At 33.3% G+C, this 25,339-nt stretch overlaps 1 protein-coding gene across 7 annotated transcripts in view; it reads left to right on the top strand.

Annotated features, from left to right (window-relative positions):
* Positions 1 to 25,339, top strand: part of Stacl (SH3 and cysteine-rich domain-containing protein) — a 707,685-nt gene that overhangs the window by 656,162 nt on the left and 26,184 nt on the right. For 4 of the 7 annotated variants that reach the window (XM_072525276.1, XM_072525274.1, XM_072525275.1 and 1 more), the window contains one exon: positions 522 to 813. In XM_072525276.1, coding sequence (XP_072381377.1) covers positions 522 to 691 — 170 coding nt within the window. In that variant the 3' untranslated portion in view covers positions 692 to 813. Of the gene's footprint in view, positions 1 to 521; positions 814 to 24,863; positions 25,023 to 25,339 lie in introns of those variants that run through there. The other 3 variants (XM_072525277.1, XM_072525271.1, XM_072525272.1) reach the window with 1 other exon arrangement.

Raw genomic sequence — 25,339 nt, 5'->3', positions numbered from 1 at the left:
TTAGTTAAACAAGTTTATTTTTATACTGTCGATAATATTTGGAGGTCTTCAAACATTTTTAAACCTACATGGTGTTTCATGATGTGTAAATAATTTAACTGATAAATATTTTATGTCATATTTTCTGATTTAAATCACTATAAAACATGGTCAAAAAAATTTCGACCCAATTCCGTCATCAGGAATCATTTACCACGCCTTTATAAATAAAATTATGTAATAATTTTTAAATATACAATGAAAATATTAGTTAAAAACGAAAACAACAAAAAAGTTTTATTACACAGTAGCTTTTCCGCATTTTTACATTTGATTAAGTAATTATGAGGCCGATACACATATTTGGATCCAAATAACCTCGCCCTAGTTCAACTCATTAAATGAAAACTTTGTTTAGTCTTCTAGTTCATAAATAACAACATTATTTGATTTTTTAGGAAACATTTTTTTTTATTTTTGTTTTTTATTAATAAATTGAAGGAAACGTAGTGAACGGACATGTAGTTTACTTAAATTTTCAGAACGAAATTCTCAAGACGGCTCTGGAAACCGGCCTTTCGGCCAACCCCTACTGTTAGGTCCCCAGTTAGAGAACGGGAATGGCTTAAACACTCCCCCTTCTCCCTCAAGCAGCACCCCTAAAGGAAAAATCTCACCAGTAGCAACGAAACGAACAAAACCCAAAAAATAATCGAAAAGTTGATGAAATAATATTTTTTGAAAGATTTTAAGATGTTATCTAGTTTTAATCGATCCTGTTTTTGGTTTATTACTTTTGTCCAAACTTGTCCAACTGTGATAAATAAAAAAATAAGTGGTAAAATAGTCTGTTTAATCAATCAGTTTTGAAATGAGTAAAGTAAGTTGCTTTTGGTTTGGGTTTTTTTAACAAACAGTGGTGTAAACAAGTAATTAAAAGAAGAATGCTTTTACGTTATTTTTGAATATTTTTTCATGTCTACGTTCTCTTTGAAATACCTCGCCAAACGTTTTAATCGAACTAGTAAGACGAAAGAGGAATCTAGACGTGAGTTCCAATATCAACAATTGACTTTTTAAGTACTTGATACCATTATTTACTCATGATTTTAATGGATATTGTTTATAACATTTAGCACAGATTGCTTGATATTTAGGATAAAAATAAAACTATTTAATTGTTATTAACATATTTTTTTCTTTTAAAACTGTCTTGCTATTCAAGTGAGTACTAGTAAAAAGCATTCTCTTTTATAAACAGTTCTTAAGAAACAGATCTATTGTTACACTACTGTCAGGGTGAGATTTATGATTTGCTTATTAAAAACATTTGCAGTTTTGAGTGATAATTTTTTTATTACAAAGGCTATAAATAGTTTACAAATATTATGCTCATATGTAGGGAGAAACTTCGAAAACAACTAAATACTTTATTTTTTAGATGTTATGCAGTCAAGCAGTTGTTAATGAATATACAAAATTTAATAATGTAATAAACAAATCGTTTGAATTTTTTAATATTAAATCACCACTGTTTATTTATTGTCTTCATACATCATTTAATATTACAGTACATTCAACCAACTTACACTTATAAACGATTAATGGAATTCTCAGAAAACCTTTCGTTGTCGTAAAAGGCACGGTAAACTGCACTGGAGTTCTCCATAATCTTTTTAATTACTTACTTTGTTTAGAATATTTTTGCCTGCATTATCAGTTAGAGTTAATTTGTATAAAATGAGGAGCAACAATTCAAATGGAATTTTAAATATTATTGTTTATTTGGTTTGGAAATTGAAACGTCAATACACTTACTTACACCTTTTAAGAAGAATTGTGGCTTATTCCCATTTAAATAGTAATTACTTTAAAATGCCACAAGAAAATAGCTTCAGAACAATATTTAAATTTCTTATTAAATATTTTGAATTAATTAATTGAAAAAACTTTTTGTATTAACATAGATTACTTAATCAAATTTTGTAACTATAAATATATTATTTAAACTTTGTAAAACCATTGTTAATGTAGTACTCATAATACCAATATAGCTACTGCTCTTGGTTTATTAATGTATATCTGAATTAAACTTTTATATTGTGAAATTAATAAACTGGACAGTAAAAAATCGAAGGGCGGTGAAAGCTGTTGGAATCAGCACCGTCATGGTTAAGAATATCATTAAGCAAAGCAAAAGGATTGAATAACATCAAGGTGGAATCTCTCTTATGTTGAAAAGTTGCGTGATGAACTCTTTGATTCGTTTTCTTTAATAGAATGGCAGTTTTTGTCAACATGCCATGGAAATTGAAAGAGAATTTGTGGCTCAAGAACCTAATATTGATCAGGTAATAGGTTCAGGCTCTAATAACATTTTTTCTTTAGCATTCGGAGCTAACAAAGGCATTCGGTGTTAGAGCTAACAAAAATATGTTTATTAACAGTTTTTTATTATTAGGGATTGTTACTATTATATTCCCTTATAATTTCACATATAAACTGAACATATTACCAATTAAGAATTCCATTCATTAATTTCACAATGCATAAAATTGTTGCACTGACTGTATGTAAATACCGATAATACAGTGACTTCTAAACAGTGAGAAAATCTTTTCTGTCCTTTTTTTTCAAACTCTTTCTCCTTGATTTTCGCGCATATTACTTCTGTTTGGGCCGTCTGTACATCCCGAACCGATTTTATGGTGACTTCTACTTGAGATTGTTTTCTATCTAATAAGCCCGGCGTTTATTTTCAAGCCTGCGTACAGAAGTTTATTTGTATAAATATAATGGTTAACTTGCTGTACAATTATTTTGTAAATATCATTATAATAGTGAACTTACTGATTATTTAAATTTATAAATCATTATCATCGTTACTTAGTTCACTACTGCTATCATTATGTAAATCTATAATGACTGGATTAATTTCACTTATTTTATTTTCCCGGATCCACCCCTCTTTTATTAATTTTTCACATTTATTTACAGTTTTGGCTCATATTTCTGGAGTTGCAGTTTTAAGAGCTTCTTGCCACATTTTCCTAACTGCATCGTCACTGTATCCACTGCATCCAACATGATGATCATAATACGTTTTACATATACCCCAGATGTGTTTGATGGGATTAAACTGGCAGTGATACGGCGGTAACCGTAGTACTTGATGTCCATAACTTGATACAAATTGGTCAACTATATAAACTGTTGGTTCTTCATTGCCTTTCAAAATTTTCAGTTACTCTGATTTGAAGGAGCTTCTTCTTCTTATTCTTAACGTGCCCTATCAAGTCCCCTTGACGTTGGCGATTAACATGGCGAAACTGTCTCTGTCTTAAGCTATTCTAAAGAGCTGCTCAGCTTTCCTCATTCCTGTCCACTCCCTGATATTCTTCAACCAAGAGGCCTGCTTTCTACCAATTCCTCTGCGTCCTTCGATTTTACCCATCATAATAAGTTGAAGAATATTATATCGGTCTCCCCTTACTACGTGTCCAAAATAGTTGATTTGAAGGAGCATTTTGGAAAATTAATATTATATTTAACTAACCAATTTTTGGTGCATTATCTAAAACTATAACCGATGGTTCACTCAGACTAGGTGACAGTTTCTCCTCAAGCCATAACAAACATATCTGCATTCATGTTTTCATGGTAATCAGCAGATTTTTAATTTTGAAGAAAAAATCAAATCCGCGTTTTCTATAAACGCTATTCTTCTTTCCCTCCTGCATGAAGAACGATGTGTCTTTTGCCTTCGCTATTTGTGTGTTTTATTGATTTTGTGCTGTCGTCTTGCCAAATTCCTTTAATTCTACCCTTTGCAAATATCCATGTCTCATCTAAGTATACGAATGTTGTATTTTCAGATTTAAATCTATTATATTCACTCAAAAATTTAATTCTTTTATCCGGAATGGGAATAGACATAGGCGATGGTAAATGTTTAACAACTTTATTTTTCACAGATGATCAGGTAGTCGTAGCGAATGATGAGGAAGATATGGACTACATGTTTAGAAAACTAAAGAAAGAATATGAAAAATGGTGCCTTAATATGAATATGTCAAAGACACACTATCTTAAAATAGGAGATGATGAAGAAGGTCCAGAGCTAGAAATTAGAAACACAAAAACATGTAATGAATATAAATATCTCGGATCTATAATATCTAAAGAAGGCACTACCAAAAGAGATATCGAAAACAGAACGCAGCAGGGAAAAAAGCGGTAAACATTCTAAACTCTCTACTATGGTCTAAAGATATTAGACAAGAAACGAAATTGACAATCTATCGAACCTTGGTAGAGCCTATTATGACTTATGAGGCAGAAGTTTGGCAGATCACGAAAAAAGATAGAAAAAGAATAGAAGTAGTAGAAATGGATTTTCTAAGGAGAGCGAGTGGTGTATCCAAAAAAGATCATATTAGGAATGAAGATATTAGAAAGAGGACAAATACTGTATATTCCAGTGGAGACAGAATTGAAACGAGACAACTAGTGTGGTATGGTCACGTGAAGCGAATCAATGAAGATAGATAGCCAAAGAAAGCTTTAAATTACATACTACAACAAAGAAGAAGAAGGGGAAGGCCTTCAGTTGTCTGGGAAGAGAATGTACGGCACATAATGAGAGATAGAGCCATCAGCGAAGACGAATGGATGGACAGAAAACGATGGCGGTCGAAATGCGAGAAGCGGCAGAGGCTGTAGGAACCTCGCTTATATGTATATAAATCTCTCAACACTTTTCAAAGGCTAGTCCTCTTAATTTCAGAAACTTGTCTTTCTCTTATTTTGGCTAATAAAGTATCTAAACTGACATGTTAATTGTTTTTACGCATTGGATACAAAATATTGCGAATTTCAAATTCAATGCGAAGAAATCGAAGTCAATGCTCCTAGAATGTTTACGAATTGTTTTCTTGTCTTCGTGATACTCAGTCACAGTAAGATCTTCTTGAAAATCTCTGATAGTCTTCATTACAGTTTTTAGCTTACTTTCACTTATCCTGAGTGCGTCACAAACGCTTTGATTTATACATAATAATGACTTTGAAGGTCCACCATTGTCTCTTTCCATGGTAAAATATTTATGCACATTTGCAATTAATTCATCAATATCCAACTTACGTCTAGGCATGATGGTCACTTGCAACTACACGTTTGAATTACAATATACTGAGTTTAGATCAATATAAAAGAACCTTTTTAACCGTTGTGCTTGAGAGGTAAAATATAATATAACCGGTTACAAAGATCCTACACACATTAAGCAAATTAGCCTAATAATGATTAGGAATCTCGATTGTAATTTAATTATGTTTGGTAAAAAGTTTAGAAATGGTTGGAAACCGTACATAAAAAAATTAAAATGTTTCCCACAATTATTTTATTTTTAGTGCAAATATTTTTATTTGAAAATAAAAAGTTAAATATATTTACCAGAACCCTAACTTTAACCCTTAATCGCAGACGTCTCACAAACAGTACACTCTAACAGACATAATATGGTCAATCTAACCACCACTATTTGAATTGACAAAATGTTCTAGTTTACTCCGAAGTGTTTTTTAAAACAAGTTAACAATTATTAAACAAGTAGGTGAAAGAAATTTACGTTAAATAATATTATGCAAGAGTACCATTTATTGAAAACAATGTAACAAAATATGCAAAGCTGTGAACAACGGGTTAATAACACATATATATATTTTATACCTAAAATTTAGCAAAGTATTAAACGTTATGGAGAGCACCAGTGCAGTTTACCGTGACTTTTACTCCATCGAAAGTTTTTCTACGAATTCGTTTAGAGGTGTGAGTTGGTTGAATGATCTGTAAGTTGTCACCTGTTATTTTTTAATTTATTTAGCTTTAACTTTTTTTTTCCATATACTTTCTTCTTCTTTATGCTGTTTTGCTTTTAGAAATATATACTTAACACTTGAAGTGAATCTGTCTGTATCTGTAGAGTAGGGAGGTCGAGTTAAGTTCCACAGCACTTGGGCCACAATTGGCCCATTGTGCATCCTCGCAGGGAGCTGTCGTCCTTAGCTCATTGTTCATCCTACTATTTCTAGGAAGGTGTACACGTCGCCAGGAGACATCTCTCTTATGTGGGCAGGTGTGGGGCAGGACTCGCCGAACGCGTACTCTCGTATTAACGATAATTCCGGGCATTCACATACGACATGCTCTACAGTTTCGTCTTTTCGTTCACACTTCCTGCATAGAGGTGTGTTACTAGTCTCAGTTTATGGAAGTGTTTGCTTAGTTGCCAATGACCAGTTAAATCAAGCGTAGGTTATTCCTGGTCATTCCCAAATACTTCTTTGATGCTGACTTTTCAAGGTTACTTAGTGGTACCCTGGCAAGTCTACATCCTTGCCCTTTTTTCCATTTTCTTACGGTTTGCGTATGGGAGTGACATTTGATAATTTCCACGATGGTTGTAGTTGACCAACTAAAACGATCCCCAGGTCCTAAGAGATTTAGGCCTACCGCCTTCCTAGCCAATTGGTCAGCAATGCGGTGGCCTGTATTCCAATTGTGTCCTTTAACTCAAGAATGATGGTTTTACCATCCGAAGCTTGAGTTAGTGACTCGTGACACTCTATTACTAAACCTGATGTGACACGTGGTCTATTCCAGGTTATCAGCGCTTATCTGCTATATGTGCAGATTATTATAATTTTCCTAGTTATATCTTTTTGGGTTATCTCTTTTGCGGCTATGGAGATACTAGCCAGTTCTGTCTGAACTACGCTGGCATTGTTGCCCATAATTCACTTTTTTCTTAGGCTTGGTGATCTGGAGTATATCCCGCATCCTAAGGCTTCTTTCATTTTGGAGCCATCAGTGTATATGCAATACGCATTTGCCACGTTTATGTCCCTATGCTGTCTTGTTTCGATTTTGTAGGGTTTGTCAAAGATAAAGCTTGCATCATTTAAAGTTTGCATCAGCTGAGCGCAGTCGTATCGTTGTCACCGTGACAATGTCCATCATTCGTCGACATTGCTCATAGGCAATATATGCTATTTCAGCTCTACCATCTAAGTGTGACTTTTATGTTAACTTTCTGTCAATGGTAATACCAAGGTACATAACCTTGTTAGAAAAATTTAGTGTCTAGCAGTTTAGAATCCTTGGGGGTATTAAGCCCGGGGTTTTTTTTTCTGGTAAAGAGGACCATCTCTGTCTTCTTAGGATTTGATTGAAGTGGATATTATTGGATTTTTATAATAGTCTGACTACTAATCACTTTCCAGCAAATTTTTTTGCAGCCATGACTATGAAACGGTCTTCAGCTTGAGCAGCTTTTTCTCGTCCTCATTCCATGATGGCAGCTACCGTTAATACAAACATATTCTTTGTGCTGCTCATGATTCTTTGTGATACCTTTAGCCATACAGCGACTTCTATAAAGTCAAATATTGCTTAAATTATAATATTTTCTAGTAAAACAGATTGACATTTTTTAATGTAATTTCACCGATTGATTGTAAATGAGAAAGTAACCCAACAATTAAAAGCACTTCTGTTTGGCTGAAGTCTTTTGAATCATTTTGAAAAACATGCCTACATATTTTTTAAAAATATAACAGGAGAAAATAATCGATAAAAATTCACTATAAGAAATTGTCATTTGTATCATCTGTCATCTTTTTAAAATTACTTTTATGATATAAATGTAGAGACACATTAATTAGTTCAGTTTTTGATAAAGGCAAAGTACCATTAAAATGACAGCATTAACACACTTTTCTGGTAATTTGTAAGGTATAAGATCAGCCTATAGCGGGGTAGCTTCCTAAAATCTATTAGATTATACTGATAATTTCATGAATGATCTGTTATAAAATAAGAGCAAAATTGGTAACAAAATATGAAGATCTTTTTGAAATATAATATGTCGTTATTCTTTTATAGCAGCTTCTTTTACACTGAATACATATTCAGATTCTCTGAGCTCCTTTTCAAGTATGTTTTATCGTGTGTATTATATCGTTGTTTTCTTTTTCTTTGTTCAATTATATATTTTAATTATATTTACAGTATACCACTGTAATAGAATTCACTATAAAATCCGAAATGGTTGAAACTGCAATAGTTGATGTTGAGATTTGTAGCAGTTCAGGCGAAGAATCTGAGTCTGATTTGCCGTTAGCGGCAACAACGGATATGGCTTATAGGCTGTAAAATATTACTTCTGTGTATACACCTCCGATATGGTCAAGTAATCACAGACCTATCTTTCCTTCAAACTCTACGAATTTATAAGAGCTTTGGAATCAAACCCAATATACTTGTTCATAAATGATGATTTTATTAAACGTTTGATCTTCCAAACTGATCTATATGAAGAGCAAATTAAAACTGCTTATTGTAAAAATTCTGTTTTGACTAATTTAAAAAAACACACAAAATTTCTTGAGTGTAAACTTGGTAATGGATAGAAAGCTATATCCCAGTTATAAAGACTACTGGTCAAGTGTCTCTGACTCTAAGGATCCGTACATTTCTTGTTTGATAAGTCTCAATTAATATAGTTGGTTACTGGCTCATTTTTATGTAAGCGATATTTCTGCTGTGCCTTCTCGTGGTTCACCGAATTTTGATGAGGTGTATTAACTGCAACCAGTGCTATATTTTTTTTGCTACATAAATTCGAGAACATTTTGTTCCCATCTCAGCAAATTTCTTCTGATGAATCCATGATAAATAAATGAGTTTAAACTTTATCCATTATTAAAGGTGGAAGTGTAATGAAGCATTATATGCCAAAAAACCAATAAAATGGGGCTATGAACTTTGTAGAAAAAATTTCGGAGCGGAGATGATCAATTCTTTGGCAGCTTATGTTCATAGCAAAGATCATACTTTATTTTGATAAAGTTTAACGATGTAACCTTTAATGGAGGAAATGAAGAATCCATGCATGATCCAGCCAGTAAGAAGTGTAAATGGATCTACTTACTTTTTTTTCAAATTATTTACAAATTCATTAACCTGCCTAACATAACATCCAAATCGCCGTACTGTTATTAATGGGTTATTGACAGGCCAAATTATTTCTTGAAAGAGACTATCTTTCCTATAAGGAATGTCAACAGATACAACACAAATTAAAAAAGAATATATTTGTTAGCATTGAGCTAGGACTGCATTCTTTAGAATATCAGTCAGAGCTATATTTAGGTTATATTTTTGATTTCGCGATAACCTACAACATAATAACGAACTAAAATAAACACAATTTATTTTCCAAATAACTTTTTATTCAGTATTTAATTTGACAAATAAATATTTTAAATTTTATCTGTCAGATAATTTTAATTTATTTGATCTGACAAATGGTAGTTCACATTTCTTTCCTAGGTGACGCTAGGTGTTTAAATCTAAACTAACGTAAAGCTTTAAATTTTGTTTATTAGATCTTATTTTAAAATTACTGCAACCGATATTTTTGGCAAATTTGCGAAAAAATTAATCGTATTATTAATTATATTAAAATGTAATTAATAATATTAGTGTTATTAAATAAACGTGTCGTTTTAAGAACAAAATATGATTGAAATGTCAGATGTCGGTAGTTTCGATTTCTTTCCTAGGGAACGTAGTTACCTTACTGGACAAACGGTGTGACTACAGTCCTAGCCTTCAATTTTCCAATGTTTTAATGCGTAGAACAATTTTAATATTTGTTTTCAATACAGGTTTCAGTCCTCTACAAATAGTTTCCTATGACTTTTGATGTAAAATAATTTGAGAAGTAGGAATTCGACAGTTTAAAATTTCCCATTGAATGTGCCTTATTTCACGAGTCATCACCCGGTATACTATTATAACATAACAAGAATATTTATATATTTAAAACAACTACATATATTTTAAAAGCAAAAAATTTAAGTACTAAAAAATACAACCAAGGAATAATACTTACGTAATATACATAGCAAATATGTAAATATATATTTAATATCTTTTAAATTTACTGTCCAGTCTAAAACTGTAAATATTTTTGAACTCTGGAACAAAAATTTATCGACAACATTTATTACCAATTATCGATGTTTGCTTCAGCAGAAAAACTACTAAATCCTCGATTCCCAGCTTTATTTCTCCCCTTTTAGCCGTATGTATTTTACAATTCCTAATCTACTATGAACACTGTAAATACTATGAACTCTGAAACAAAAATTCATCGACAATATTTATTACCAAAGGTCGATGTTTGCTTCAGCACAGAAACTACTACACTCTCGATTCACAGCTTTATTTAACCCCTTTTAGCAGTATGTATTTTAGCTGGGTGTTTAGATATAAATGTTTACTGTTTTCTGAGTGGTAAATACGTTAATGAAACTTCCAGACAGAGTATAAAAAGCGCTGCCGTGTAAAAATATGTAGCAGATTTTATGTTGAATAAAAAACAAAATTTTTCTATCGGCAGTAAAGAATTGAAGAGGTTAATATTCAGAACATGTTTTATATTAAATATTGAAAAGTTTGTTTTGAATATAACATGAGCGTAGTTTCGTAAAAAGCATCATATTTTAGATGTTTTGCTTTTTGAAGCAAACTTTTCTGAACATTTTTTATAGTTTTTTAACTTGATAATCGTTACTATTTTAGGTAAAGAACATATCTATATATATATATATATATATATATATATATATATATATATATATATATTTAATTATATAATTTTTTTTTCGAATTAACTTAGTTTGGTATACAAAAAATATGTTTGTTTGCATTTAGCTTCATTCAAAAAGTTGTTCCAAAAGAGAGGATTAATATATTAATTTTTAGACCAGGAAAATCAAAAGGGGCACTGTAACCATTATCTAACAATTTTTTTTAGCTTCTACGTGGTTAAAATTACAAAATGTATGTCAATTCATCCCTTTACAAATGACAAATTTTAGAATTTTTGTCAATAAGTTAAAATTATTATAATTTATCAAAAATCTCAAAAAAGAATTGGTATTTCGTTGAAAGTCTTTAAAATGATACACAGTAGAAGTATTTTGGTACATTTATTTATTAATCCCTAACACTTTTTTGGAAAGGGTGATTTATTGGTAAGTACTAATTTTAAAAATGTCAACTTTTGTCAAATTCCACAATTTCAACAGCATCTTGTCATACTTGTTATCATATTACATTTTTGTTGACACACACACACACACGCAGTGATCAACCCTGCCTCTTGGAACATGTGTATACCAATATAAGAATGGGATCCACATGTCCGAAGATCAAACCGGTCACACTTCGCTAGTCGAAGTGGTACCTATCTGACCCCCAGGCTTTTCCTCCACCCCTCCTCATTGTGTGACTTACGTGAGGAGGCTTATGATCTGAAAGTTACTTAAGGTGCCCTGGGTAATGGAACACCCTCTGTTTTTATTGACTGTGGTTATGCCACTCAACTGTAGGGGTAGCCACATCTAGGCTTTTCTTCCTATTTACTTTACTGACTCTATTGAAGTTACTCTATCATGACTTCGGGACTTGAGTCCCTAAAACAGAAAGAAAAAAAGCGTGTGTTCCGACCACAGAGCCGCCGCCTGAGCTGACGACTCCCGGAAAAGAGTGTGTGCTCGGTCACTCAGCCGCCGATTTGGCAAAATAAATTTTGTTCTCCTCGCCGGCTGAGCACCCGAGTGGGGTCCGGCCACTAAGCCCGTGTATGCCGCACATGACCTCAGTGCTCGGATTTCGCGTGAAGATCAGCATTATTCACCTGATCTGCCTTAAGGGTCAAGTCCGCTAATGCGGTATATGGAGAGCCAAACGGGCCCTCCATATTTGGTCTACGATAAAGAGTTTAATTTACAATGAATGTAGAAGTGATAATTAAAATTTTAGATGAAACCAAAGTGATTTAGACAGAAAAACACATTTTTTTTGTGGACTTCTTTGGTGCTTCGGGACTATAAAGTGCCTGGGCAACAATTTTTTCCTTTTTTCCTTAATCCTAAAGTATGTGTGTATTGGGGTGTGCATTCTCAGGTGTATACGGTCCTCATACACCCCGTTGTATATTGTCCTTATAATTACCTAAAAAACCTAAAAACCTAAAAAAAGAAGCGTACCTTCTGGCTAGAGTTTTTTTGGTCATTTTCCTGTCTTTCTGCATCCTTATGATTGACGACTATGCACCATTACATACTTTAATATTCGTTTGGGTTCTCCCATATATCCTGCTATCTACTGTCTTGGTCTTCTGTGTACCGTCCTGATGTTTTCGTTGTAGTTAGTCAGCTCTCTTAGCATTCTGCTAGGGTGATTTCTTAATCCGTTAAATATATCGTATGCGCTTTCGTCTAGCGTTCGTAAGATTCTGGTTTGTCCTGAGTCTCTGTATACGTATCTTAGGGGTACGTATTTCGGTATTTTTAATGCATCTCGTATGATTTGATTTTAAGAGATCTGAATCTTCTTCCTGTTTGCTGACGCTGTTTGTAACCCTGATTTTGGTTTTGACTCTCAGTTTGCTTCTTCTTCCTATGAGCGTTGAGAGTGGTTGAACGTTAAATGATCTGGTATAATTTAATCTCTTAGTGCGAATTACATAGCCAGTAAATGGTGAATTGGCAAAAATGTTATTTAAAACATGCGAACAGTTTTTGCAATCAATGTTTAACTTATCAGGTTAGATTGCTTCGTCTTGATAGTTTTCGTACTCATTTTGTTACATAGTTTTTTATTTTGAAGGAAGGCAAAATACTAGGTTAGAATAAGACGATTTGCCTTCATAGATGAAAAATAAAAATTATCTGGAAAGGATATGGTGGACTAAAAAAACATTACCTTGAAAGAAAGCTGTTAGTCTTTTTTAGTCACTGTTCGGTTTCCTGGTCCTCGTTTTCCTTCTAAGTTTCCTTCTTCTTTTTATGGTGCTCTGTTCAATTAGTGGATGTTGGCGACAATTCTGGCATACTCCTCTCGGTCTTGTGTGGCTCTAAAGAGTGCATGGGCATCGAGGTTTGTCCAATCCCTTATGTTTTTAAGCCATGAGTATTTCTTTCTTCCGATGCCCCGTTTTCCTTCTATCTTCCCTTCCATAATAAGCTTTAAGAACTGGTACTTGGAATTTAGAAATATATGACCCAGATAAGCAGTTCTCTGCCTATTCGATTTACTGCTTCGACATTTGTTGTGTGATCTGTCCAGGGAATTTTAAGTAATCTTCTAAATACCCACATTTCAAAGGCTTCCGATCGGTTCATAACATTGGCCTTTATGGTCCAGGTTTCTACATCATATAGCAGTATGGAGTAAAGGCTAAAGTTAAGGCTGCTGTTGCTTAGCAAGGTTTTCATATTAGTAAATGCTGTTCTGGCTTGCTCAATCCTGCTACGTATCTCTATGTCTGGATCTAAATCTTCAGTTATCCAACTACCAAGATATCTGCACTTGGGAACCTTTTGGATGTTCTTGTTGTTTACTCTTTAATTGCATATTTCGTGTTCTGCTAACCACCATTACCTTCGTCTTGTCTATATTAATCTTCAAGCCCAGTCGTTCTCCTTCAGTATTTATTCTATCTATTAGTCGTTATAGCGCTTCTTGGCTATCAGCTATTATGACTGTATCATCAGCATAGCGAAGATTACTAATAGTCTGTCCGTTCATTTTGATTCCATCTTCAGTGTCACTTAAGGCTCTATCGAAAATCGTTTCAGAGTAAAGATTAAAAAGGAGGGGTGACAGAACACAACTATGTCGTACACCTTTTTCGATTGAGAAATATAATGTAGATTCCAGTCCTACTATCACAGATGCCACTTGATTCATATAAAGGTTCTTTATGATTTTAAGGTCATTCTCATCTATCGAATGTTCCTGGAGCAATCTTACTAATTCTGAAGGATTAACACAATCGAACGCTTTCTGGTAATCTATAAAGCATATGAAGACATCTTTTTGTTGATCTCTGCATTTCTGAAGTAGGACAGTTAAGCTATAAAGTGCTTCTCTTGTGCCAAATCCTTATCTGAAACCGAACTGTGTGGGGCTAATGTCTCCTTCACATCTGTTGTATATTCTTGTGTGAATTATCTTTAAGAAGAGTTTTAGGACCTGGCTCAATAAGCTGATCATTCGGAATTGGTCGTTTCCTAGTAGAATTAATTGCAGCAACACCCATATCTTTCGCTGTTCCTCATGATGTGACCGAGGTATTCGATTTTGGTTGTTTATATTGTGGTTAACTCTTTTCCTTTTTGCATTATTAATAAAAGGTCCTGGTTAGTAACGTGCGGTATAGAATCAATTTTATTGCAGGTAGCGTCTGTGAAAATCCACGACACAACTCCGTACAACAGTATAGGAAAGATATAACATCGCCATAACATCATTTTAACAGATAAAGAGGAAATAATATCATGGCCACGTAATTGTCTACGCTCAATTCGGTAAAATGGTGTGGCAAAACGAAAAATTTATTACCTTGATGAGACTTGGGTTAACGTAGGACATACATTCGCCAAAGTTTGGCAAGATACAACAGTAACAAATGCAGAGCAAGCCTTTGTTGAAGATTTGTCGACAGTATTGCGAGTACACTAAGGTAAGGGGCAGCGTTTAATTGTCGGCCATAATGGCAGCGATACTGGTTTTCTGCAAAATGGTACCCTTTCATACCAAATGATTTTCTGCAAAATTTGTTCTGTGTCTCGAAAAAGCCTGAGACGTTGTCCAATTATTGAACAATCGTCAAAAGCATAGGGAAAGACTCTAGGAAGCATTGTAAATCCGTAAAAACATTTAGAACAATTACTAGAAAAGCGTCGAAATAGTTGAAAATGCTTCAGAAGAGTTAGGAATAATAGATAAAATGTCAAAAAGCTTAAAAAAATCGTCAATTGCGTTAGAAAAATCGGAAGATTGTTGTAAAAGCGTCCAGAATGTGTCAAATTTATTAAAAGGATAACAATAAAACCTCAGAGGGTATTACCAAAAGCATAAGGAAAGAGCCAAGAAAGTGTGAGAAGCATTTTCAACTCGTCAAAAGCATCAAAGCGTCAGAAGCTCCGAGAAATCGTCGATAAAGTGTCCAAACTGTTAAGAAAGAGACGAAAAGTTGTATCCTAGAGATTTGTGGATAAATCTTAGAATAAATAAGGATAAGCAATATTTATATATTTATGCAATAATATTATAATGTAAGAATACAAGTCCAAATATACTACATGTGTTTAATTGGAAGAACTTGTCTGGCAAATATCATTATATTCTCCAATAGAGATGGAAAGAGTCTACAGACGAGAAACAAAATTACGACCACGAGCAGAAAAACAAGTGAGTGTCGTAATCTGAACGAGTGCGTTCTAGGAGTGTTATGTATATATTGTGTGTTAAATACTTTACTTTATACAGAAAGTATTTTTTAATAGAACCTATTGATATGATGCTGTAGTAAAAAGCCACTACGTGTAATTTGTATCTAAAACAAAATGAAATTTACAACATGTCGTTGTTTAATAGCTGTAGTGAAAGTAATGGAGCACATTTCTAGCTTAGCTATTTGCATCCATTGGAAGAACTCCAATTATCGTTCAAATAGAATACACGTCATGTACATAAGTGTTCAGAAGTGCCTTAGCAGATATTCATGCGGAGCAAAGATTAAAGTTTGTTCAGGCTTTTACAAGTATCGAGGAGTTAGCCTGTGTCTCCGCCACTGTGGAGGTATTAGTTCACTAAATATCACATATAAAATCTATGCAAATGTATCTAAACAACGGACTAGTTCTAACCTAAGAACAAAATTAATTATAAAAAGAGCAAATATGCAGTAATACATATCTGGACATATAAATGGGTCATAAAATTCTGTAAATTTATATACCCTTAATAAATTTCGAGGCAGCTTTACATCGTATTGCGAGGCAGTTTTACATGCAGAAACAATATCCTGAAAATAATTATTGACAATTGCATACAAAATTAATGGTGAATCCTGGCGAAAAAAATATCAAATATAAAAGTGAGACAAGGTTGCAGACTTTTTCTCAGTCTTTTTGACATATATAATGACAATATCGTCAAAAACTCATAATTAGCAGAAGACTGTTACTCCAGTCGCCAATAAGCTGAATTTTACTGAGAACGTCCATTTTGGGACTCCAAAAAATATGCAAAAGGTTTACTATTCCTACCCTCCATTTCTCCATTAAACTTCATCTCGTGAGGGGGCGGTAAAAACGATTGACCAAGAATCTGTGCGCCGTAGAAAAAAAACATGTTTTATAAAAAATGTAGCTAAGATAAATTTAAATAAAAATCCTTAATTAGTACTTTTTATATAGAACGAATTTACATTGTTAGAGCCTATTTTCAAAACCTATTGCATACAATTTTACTTTGAGGTATGAAAACAAATGTGGGACATTTGAAATATGCCTAAAAAACGCTGAATTTAAACTTTCACATTACAAATGATCTAAAACTGCTTCATTTCAATTACAAAATTCCGTTTTTGGAAACTACAAAGCTTCAGCTACAAACTCCACTCAAAACCGTCTTCTCCAAAAAGTGCTAATGAATATTTTTATTGAAAATTATCTCAGCTACATTTTTCTACTACTTTGCTATCAAGCTGAGTAGTAGGAATGATAAACTTTTTTGGGGACATCTGTAGAGTAGGGACAGCAAGTTAAGTTCCACATCACTTAGGCCACAATTGACCCATTGTGTATCCTTCCAGGGAGCTGTTGTCCTAAGCTCATTGTCCATCCTGCCATTTCTAGAAAGGTGATCTCCCTTATGTGGGCAGTGTGGGCCAGGACTCGCTGAACGCGTACTCTCGTATTAACGATAACTCCGGACATTCACATAGGACATGTTCTGCAGTTTCGTCTTCTCGTTTAGACTTCCTACCTAGAGGTGTGTCTACCAGCCCCGGTGTGTGGAGGTATTTGCTTAGTTGACAATGACTAGTTAAAAAACTATCTGTCAAGCGTAGCTTTTGTTCTGGTCTTTCCTAAGTACTTCTTTGATGCTGACTTTTCAAGGTTACTTAGTGTTACCCTGGCAAGTCTACATCCTTGTCCTTCTTCCCATCTTTTTATGGTTTGCGTATGGGAGTGACATTTGACAATTTCCGCGATTGTTGTAGTTGACCAACCAAAAAGGTCATCAGGTCCTAAGAGTCTTAGGCTTCCCGCCTTCCTCGCCAATTGGTCAGCAATGCGGTTGCCTTTATTCCTATCATGTCCTTTAACCCACCTCAGGATGATGGTATTACCATCCGAAGCTCGAGTTAGTAACTCGTGACACTCCATTACTAACCCCGATATAACACGTGGTATATTCAAGGTTAGTAGCGCTTGTCTGCTATCTGTGCAGATTATTATAGTTTTCCCTGCTATACATTTTTGGGTTATCTCTTTTGCGGCTATGGAGATACCAGCCAGTTCTGTCTGAACTACGCTGGCATTTTTGCCCATACCCCACTTTATTCTTAGGTTCAGTGATCTGGAGTATCCCGCATCCTAAGCCTTCTTACGTTTTGGAGCCATCGGTGTACATGCAATAGGCATTTGTCACATTTGTCTCCCTGTACTGTTTTGTTTCGATTTTGTAGGGTTTATCAAAGACAAACTTTGGTTCAATTGAGTCGCAGCCTGCCTGTAGCAGGGGTAGCGCATCCAGCTCTCTCCGCCAGAAACGAGTTCTCAATTGTCCCATTCCTACATCAAGGTTTGCACCAGCTAAGCGCAGTCGCATCATTGTCACTAGCACCATCTCTTTGGCATATATGTCTAGAGACGTGATGCCAATAATCAACTCCATTGCAGCAGTTGGTGTTGTTTTCATGGCACCTGTTAAATTTTATCAAGCCATCCGCTGAATTTGGTTTAGTTTGTTAATCGCTGTTGTCTGTAGCACTGTTGGTAACAATAGCTCCGTAAGTTAGGAGCTATTGCTTGGGTACCAACAGTGCACAGCAGTGTAGATCCAGGCGATCACCCTGGGCGAAAGGCCCCAGATGCGTCCGACTGTTCGTCGACATTGCTCATAGGCAATATATGCTCTAAGTCTATTATCTAAGTGTGAGTCCCATGTTAACTTCCTGTCAAGGGTAATACCAAGGTACTTCACCTTGTCAGAAAAATTTAGACTGTAGTTTAGAATCCTTGGACGTATTAAGCCCGTGATTTTTCTTTTCCTGGTAAAGAGGACTTTCTTTGTCTTCTTATGATTTATAGATAGTAAGTGTTCCTTGCACCAAGTTTCTATTAGTTGGAGAGCAACTTGCAATCACTCACATAGTGTGTTCTCAAACTTACCGCTTTGCAGGACAGTTATATTGTCTGCATACGATATTGTGTAGAATACGTTGCTGCTGAATTGGTCAATCGGGGTGTCTAGAACTATGTTCCAGAGGAGAGGTGATAGCATCCCTTCCTGTGGACACCCCCTCGTAACCATGCCATTAACAGAAACATCTTCTACATTTATGCTTATTGCTCTATTAGAGAGCATACTAGATATCTATTCGCTAACGGCCAGGGGAACATTCCTGATGTTGAGCTGTTGGGAGTGTGGTTTTATCAAACGTTCTCTCAATGTTCATATGATTTTTAATTAAATTTCTGTCGACTGGACTATGTGGTATTCTACTCGAGTGGAATAGTCATCTAAGTACCCTATTTTGATTATTTTAAGATAATATTCTGTTGAAAAACGTTCTGCAAAATGGCCTTAGTCCGATAATTTTAATAATTATATCACTGTAATGTCATAAAAACAATGCAAAAGAAGCTTATTTATAAAAAATATGTTGAAGCCCAAATTTTATTGGTGTTTAATTTCTATTTTTGGAACAGACAACATTTTCGGTTAAGAAAAATTTTTTTACATATCAAACGTTTCATTAACACAGGAATAACAAATAATTTCATATAAATAATCACAAGATAGGTTTATCATAATTGCAGTTTTGTGCAGTTTTTGATGCTTTTCAGCTTATAAAATGTCTGGGAGTTTGATTATCGTCTTGTAGAGAATACCTACATTCTGTTTTTCGATGTTTTTGTGTCAGGAACGAGCATGAAGTCTTCACCAAGTGCTGTGAACATTTGTCCAATGTTTGGAAGTCGAAACGCTGGTCTGTATTAAAGAGATGACCCTTAGTGACCGTAGTGGCAGTTACCCGACAAATTTTTGGTTTTCTGTTTTGTTTTATGTTTGAACTGATTTTTTCACATAAATATTTAGATGATAGAGTTGTTAGTGTCTTTTTGAATATGGATAGAACTGTGCAATATGTTAATAAAGAAAAAAAACTGAAAAGTGAGTAATTAATTACTAATTATTTTTTCGATTATATTTAAACTTTCATGTTTCTGGTTATAATAACAACAAATTACGAATAAACCAATTAAAAAGAGATCTTGATAATTATTTAGTTTTAATATTACTTGAAGTTTTTAATATATCTACAAACAAAGTGGATTTTAAGACCATAAACATCATCTATATGCTATAATTTGAGAGTTATAGCTAAATTTATATTATACTCGCCTAAATTTAAATAATATATTAACATGGTTATTATTGTAACAATAACAACTTTGACGTTACAATAAACTATTATTGTTGGTCTTTATTCAAGGTCAAAATAGATTATTTATCTGAAAAAGAACCAATTGAGATTTTAGTTATATTAGGATATTATAATAAGCGTAAAAATGAACAAGAATCTTGTAATATCTTTAATAAATTATACCCTAACCGAAATCCCATAACTCTGCTAAACCCTATTCATTTTACAAATTCCCAATCGTCAATAGAAGCACGTGTAAGCCAAACAGGGTCGTACTGATGTACGACCTATGTATCATATGTTTTTTTGAAAAATATTTACTTTTGAAACAGTTAGTGTAAGAATTTCTTGAAATTTAATCATTATATCACAATTAAACTAAACTCTAAAAAATAACACGACCAGTAAATAACTTAACAATAACTATAACATAAATATAACACAATATATTAACTTAAAAATCAACACGATAAAATTTGAATTTAAAATGCTGGCAAGTTGGGATCTGTAACATGAGAATCTGGCTGGCTTAAGGTAATAAATTATAGTTAATAGCCTCTTGACGAATGGGACGGCAAATATTAACACGTGCTCATATTTACTGATGGGAATTTGCTAAATGAATGTACTTTAGGAGTAAGTTTTTGTCATATTAGAAGCGATCCACACTTGAGTACTGGATAAATATCTAGGAAAGTTGATATTCCACAAATATCTGTAATGAGAATTTTACGTGATAATAACTTATATCCATACAAAGTTTGGTTCAAGATCTGTCAGATGACGATTTTGATAGACGGAAAGGGTAATTTTGCAAACATAAATATTATAAGAAAATTTTATCCAACGATATTAAATACAAACGATCCAATTTTTTTAAATAATGTTTTTTACGGTAAGTCCAAATTGTTGTTAAGTTATTACGATTTTCTTAATTTTTTTAATGGATCACCCTGTATTTTATTTTTAGAAATATTATATTTATGATATTCTTTTATTTTTATATAACATTCCCTACACCTAAACTCATTATTTTCCGAGATATTTTTTTTTAGAGTTTTAGAGTTTTTTTCACATTTCGTGAATATATTCAATTTTGTAAGTAGAAATAAGTATTGAGTATTGAGTGATAATATAACAAAATTATTTTTATTCAAGGAGTAACTAACAAAAAATATAACTCCACATGAAAAAATCAATGTTGGAGACTTCCGGTGATCGCGGTGGCCAAACAGTTGGTCCTCCTCTGCCTATCCACCTCTCGGGAAAGCTAATATTTAGATGATTGTGAATAGAAGCAATGTGGTGAACTGGAGCACTGTCGTGCAAAACAACACATTTGTTGTCGAATAGTAATAGGTACATTTTGCAGTAGTATCGGCAAATGATTATTTAGAAAATCCAGATATATGGCACCATTCCCACGACCGTCAAAAAAATGTGAGGCAATCACACAATCGCCAACAATACCACCTCAAACATTTATAGACAACCTAGTTTGACTATGAGTGTTAACAAAATAGGAATTTCTTGGTGCATAGTAATGAAAATTATACCGATTCACCGTTCCATTTTGTGAAATATAAATTCATCTCCAAAAAGCACATAATAAAAAAAAGATCGGTCACTTTGCACTTGCTGCTGAGATTATTGACAAAAAGCTAATCTGCGTTGATAATCATCGACTGCCAATTCTTGATGTAGCTATATGCGTTAATGATGCAGTTTATGTTTACGCAGGATTTTTGCCGCCGAAATTTGACTAATGTTATGTTGATGTGAAATTTCACGAGTGCTGAATCAGTACATCATATTTCTTTTCTTCACTTAGAACAGTTTTGGTTCTCTAATTTTTTTATATACAACTGACCTAGTGCGAACAAAACGATCCATTAATTTTTCAAAAGCTCTTGCGTGTGGCTTCCTTCGTTCAGGATATCGCTCGTGATATATTCTGGATACAAGTAAGCAATTTCTCGAACTTTCTCCTAATACCCAGATCATATCTGTTAACTCTTCTACAGAAAAATTTATTTTTAACAATAAAGACAAGCCACACAGACCGATGAAAAAGGTAATAATATGAAAAGTGGTCATTTTCAAAGCCCACCGTTTACGGTTATTAATATGAAAACTGTCATTTTTTTAAAGTCTACTATTTTACATTTGTAACTGACACAAATGGTCTCTTACTTATTAATAACTGCTCGTCACAATCGGTAGTTAGAAATGTTTTATTAAAACTTCCTAGCTTAGAATACTGTTGATACAACAATCTAAAAATTGTTACATGAATTGTATATTGTTTTGCTTTCTGTTTTGTGTGAGTTATTTATTGAATAAAAATAATATTGTTATATTATTATAATACTACTACTTGTCGGTTTATAACGTTCTCCGCCGTTTTCCGACTTCCAATCGCCACTTAGTCCGGTTGTTCCATAGGTCTTCTTCTACGGCCCTCTATCTCAGTTCTTTATTTATTCCTTCGCTCCAACTTTTTCTTGGTCTACCTCGTTTTCTCTTTCTTTCTGGTTGCTATTTTAATATTTCTTTTGGTATTCGTTGTTCATCCATTCTTTGTATGTGTCCGAACCAGATAAGTTGTTTTGTTGTTAGGTCATATGTGCTTGTTCGTTTGATGTATTAAGCATAGTCTCATACATCCTCTTTTTATTTTCTTTGCTGATAGATTGGTCCCATAAAATGCTTTTTATCATTGTGATGGCTTTTCTCCCCGACGTATTTCTCTCTCTTATGGCTTTGTCTAATGTTCCGTTTTGTGAAATAGTGATACCTAGATATTTATAGTCACAGCAGTGCTTTATTGTGGTATTATCGTCTAATGTGAGATCTTTTTGTTCTACTCCAATGCACAGGTATTCGGTTTTCTTTTTATTTACTTCTAGACCCCATATATCATACTCTTCAATTAATTTCCATGCCATATAGTTTAAATCGTCATAATCTTGAGCCATTATTACTTATCGTCTGCCAAGTTAAGCGTATATACCATAGTGTTGGTGAGCGGTATCCCCATTGTCCTGCATTTTTGTTTCCATCTTTTTAAAGCACTTTCGAGGTATATTTTAAATAAAGTGGGGGACAAACAACATCCTTGCTTTAATTCTTTTGATGTTATAAATCCTGTTGTTATTTGTGTCCCTGCTTTTATTTTTGTTATTGGTAGGTTGTATAGCACTTTGACGGCTTTTATTAATTCTATATTAATATTCGTGCTTTCCATTGATTGCCACAGCTTCTTCAATGGAAAGCTGTCGTAGGCTTTCCGTAGGTCGACGAACAACATATGAATCTCTTGATTCCGTGCCATCTTTTTTTCTATTATCTGGGTTAAGGAGAAAATGTGGTCAATAGTGGATCGACCCGTACGAAATCCTGCTTGTTCTTCTGCTTCATAATCTAAGTATTCTCTCTCGATTCGGTTCTTTAAAACCTTTCCATATATTCGACTCATAGATCCGGTTACAGCTATTCCTCGGTAATTTTCACAATTATTTTTATCACCCTTTTAATGTATAGTACTTAGGTATGATATCTTTCATTCTGTAGGGATTTCACTTTTGTTTATCTATTCTTGAAATAGTTGTCGAAGACATTCGTCCAATTTGTTCGTTCCGTACTTAAACAATTCTCCGGGTATATCCCCTTGTCCGGATGCTTTGTTTCTCTTCAGCTGTTAACATACATTTTTAATTTCCTCTGTTGTTAATTTTACTGGGCCGACTATTGAAATTCTATCTTGGTTTTGATTTCTATGTTCTTGAAATTCGACTCTATTCTCTACCAAAAGTTCTTTGAAATATTCTTCCCATTCTTCAGGTTTTATGCTCTATATTACTTTCTTATTCTTTTCTTTTCTCTTTTCTAATTTTTTTATCAGTTTCCAGCTTCTTGTACTTCTAGTTCCTCCTAGATAAGTATTTATTCGTTGGCAGTTTCTTTCCCAAGACTCGTTCTTCTTCTTAGAGATTTTTCCTCGTACTTCTGCTTGTTTTTCTTTATATTTTATTTTGCCTTGTAATGATTTGGAGCTTAAATACTGTTGGTATAGTTGTCTTTTACATTTTATTTCTTCCTCTATTTGTTATCCCACTAGTATGGTTTGTTTACCTTGCGTTTTATGTAGTTATCCCATTGCTTCAAATGTTGCTTCGTGTAAACAGTTTTTTATATGTTCATATAACTTGACGATATTCTCTTCTCTGTTATATTATTATACAAAACATATTATCTTGTAGGAATTTTAGGAATCTTGTATTTCATTAAGGAAACATGACATTTCCATTATATAACATTTATTGATACATTCATTGAATATTATTATGGTTTATATTTTTTGTTAGTTATTTATTGAACAAAAATAATTTTGCTATATTATCACTCAATACTCAATACTTATTTCTACTCACAAAATTTAAATGTATTTCCAAAATTTGAAGAAAACTAAAAATATCTCGGAAAGTGATGAGTTCAGGTATAGTAAATGCTATATAAAAATGAAAGAGTATTATAAATACAATAATTCTAAAAAATAAAATATAGGGTGATTGATTTAAAAAAAAATGAGAAAATCGTAATTTTGTTTTGTAGTTCACCCTGTATACAAATTTTAGTCAATGGTTTCAGTTAAACTTAATTTAAAACTACAATAAATTGTTTACCTTATTATATAAAATAAATAATTTTTTATGCATTACTTCTTTATATACATGGTATTGATTTCATAGGGATTTCGAAATAAAAATGGTCATAACTTGTTAAATACTCTGTATATTAATACAAAACGTAATACTATAAGAACAAGAATTATGAGAGGGTGTATAATAGGAACAGGAATATAAATATGAAACAATATATAGGGTGCCACGTTAAAAAAATTGTATGTTTGCTATACCACGTAGGTATTAATCACCCTGTAGAATTCCACATATTTTCCGAGTATGGAGAATATCATTGTCTACATTTCTTTTAAATACGTTTTTTGGATATCTTGTACCAAAATAGAATTATCGACCGATGTTCTACAATCCAAAACCCAAATTGTTAATATTTTTATATAAAATATATTAGAATGTTAAAATAATATTTAAAACCAATTAAAAATTAATTTTAACAATTAATAGCCTCAGTATATTCATAAAGACACTAGCACAAATAGTTTTCCAAAAACTAGCGGTAGGTACCAACCTAAAACTCAATAATCAGACCTGCATGTAGTTTCCATTTACAATCGAGTCTCATATCTCATCTAATATTTCTTTCTGACTTTTCGCAGCTCCCCACTCCCCGCGCCGACAGAAGTTGAACCTGAGGATGAAGAGTTTATCCCTGGACTCTCCCGAAAGTACTGAACACGTCCGAAGAGGAAAACACCACGGGACTAACGCTTCTAGTGACCCGCACTCCAACCAGAGCAGTTCGTCGAGGATCCAGTGTATGGATAAATATTTTTACTAGTTGTTCTTTTTCTATATAAACTGTTTTGCTGATTTTTTGACACAGTATACTTTTTAGATGCATTGAAATATGACAATTTAAAAAATTATGAGTGTTACACATCCGTTAAGTTTTAATTAAAAAAATATTTAAAGAAATTCAGACGTTTTCGACGACTAATAAACATACTAAAAAAGTTATTAAGTTAATGCAACTTTATAATTACGGTTTTGTCCCGTGCAAGCATCGCTAAACGCTATTGTGTATTTTTTACAGTCTGCCTCATATTTCAAATGTTTTGTTAAGCAGCAAGCA

This window comes from Diabrotica undecimpunctata, chromosome 3 (genome assembly GCF_040954645.1).
Source record: "Diabrotica undecimpunctata isolate CICGRU chromosome 3, icDiaUnde3, whole genome shotgun sequence".
NCBI classification, from domain to species: Eukaryota; Metazoa; Arthropoda; class Insecta; order Coleoptera; family Chrysomelidae; genus Diabrotica; species Diabrotica undecimpunctata.
This window is presented reverse-complemented; position numbering and strand designations above follow the sequence as displayed.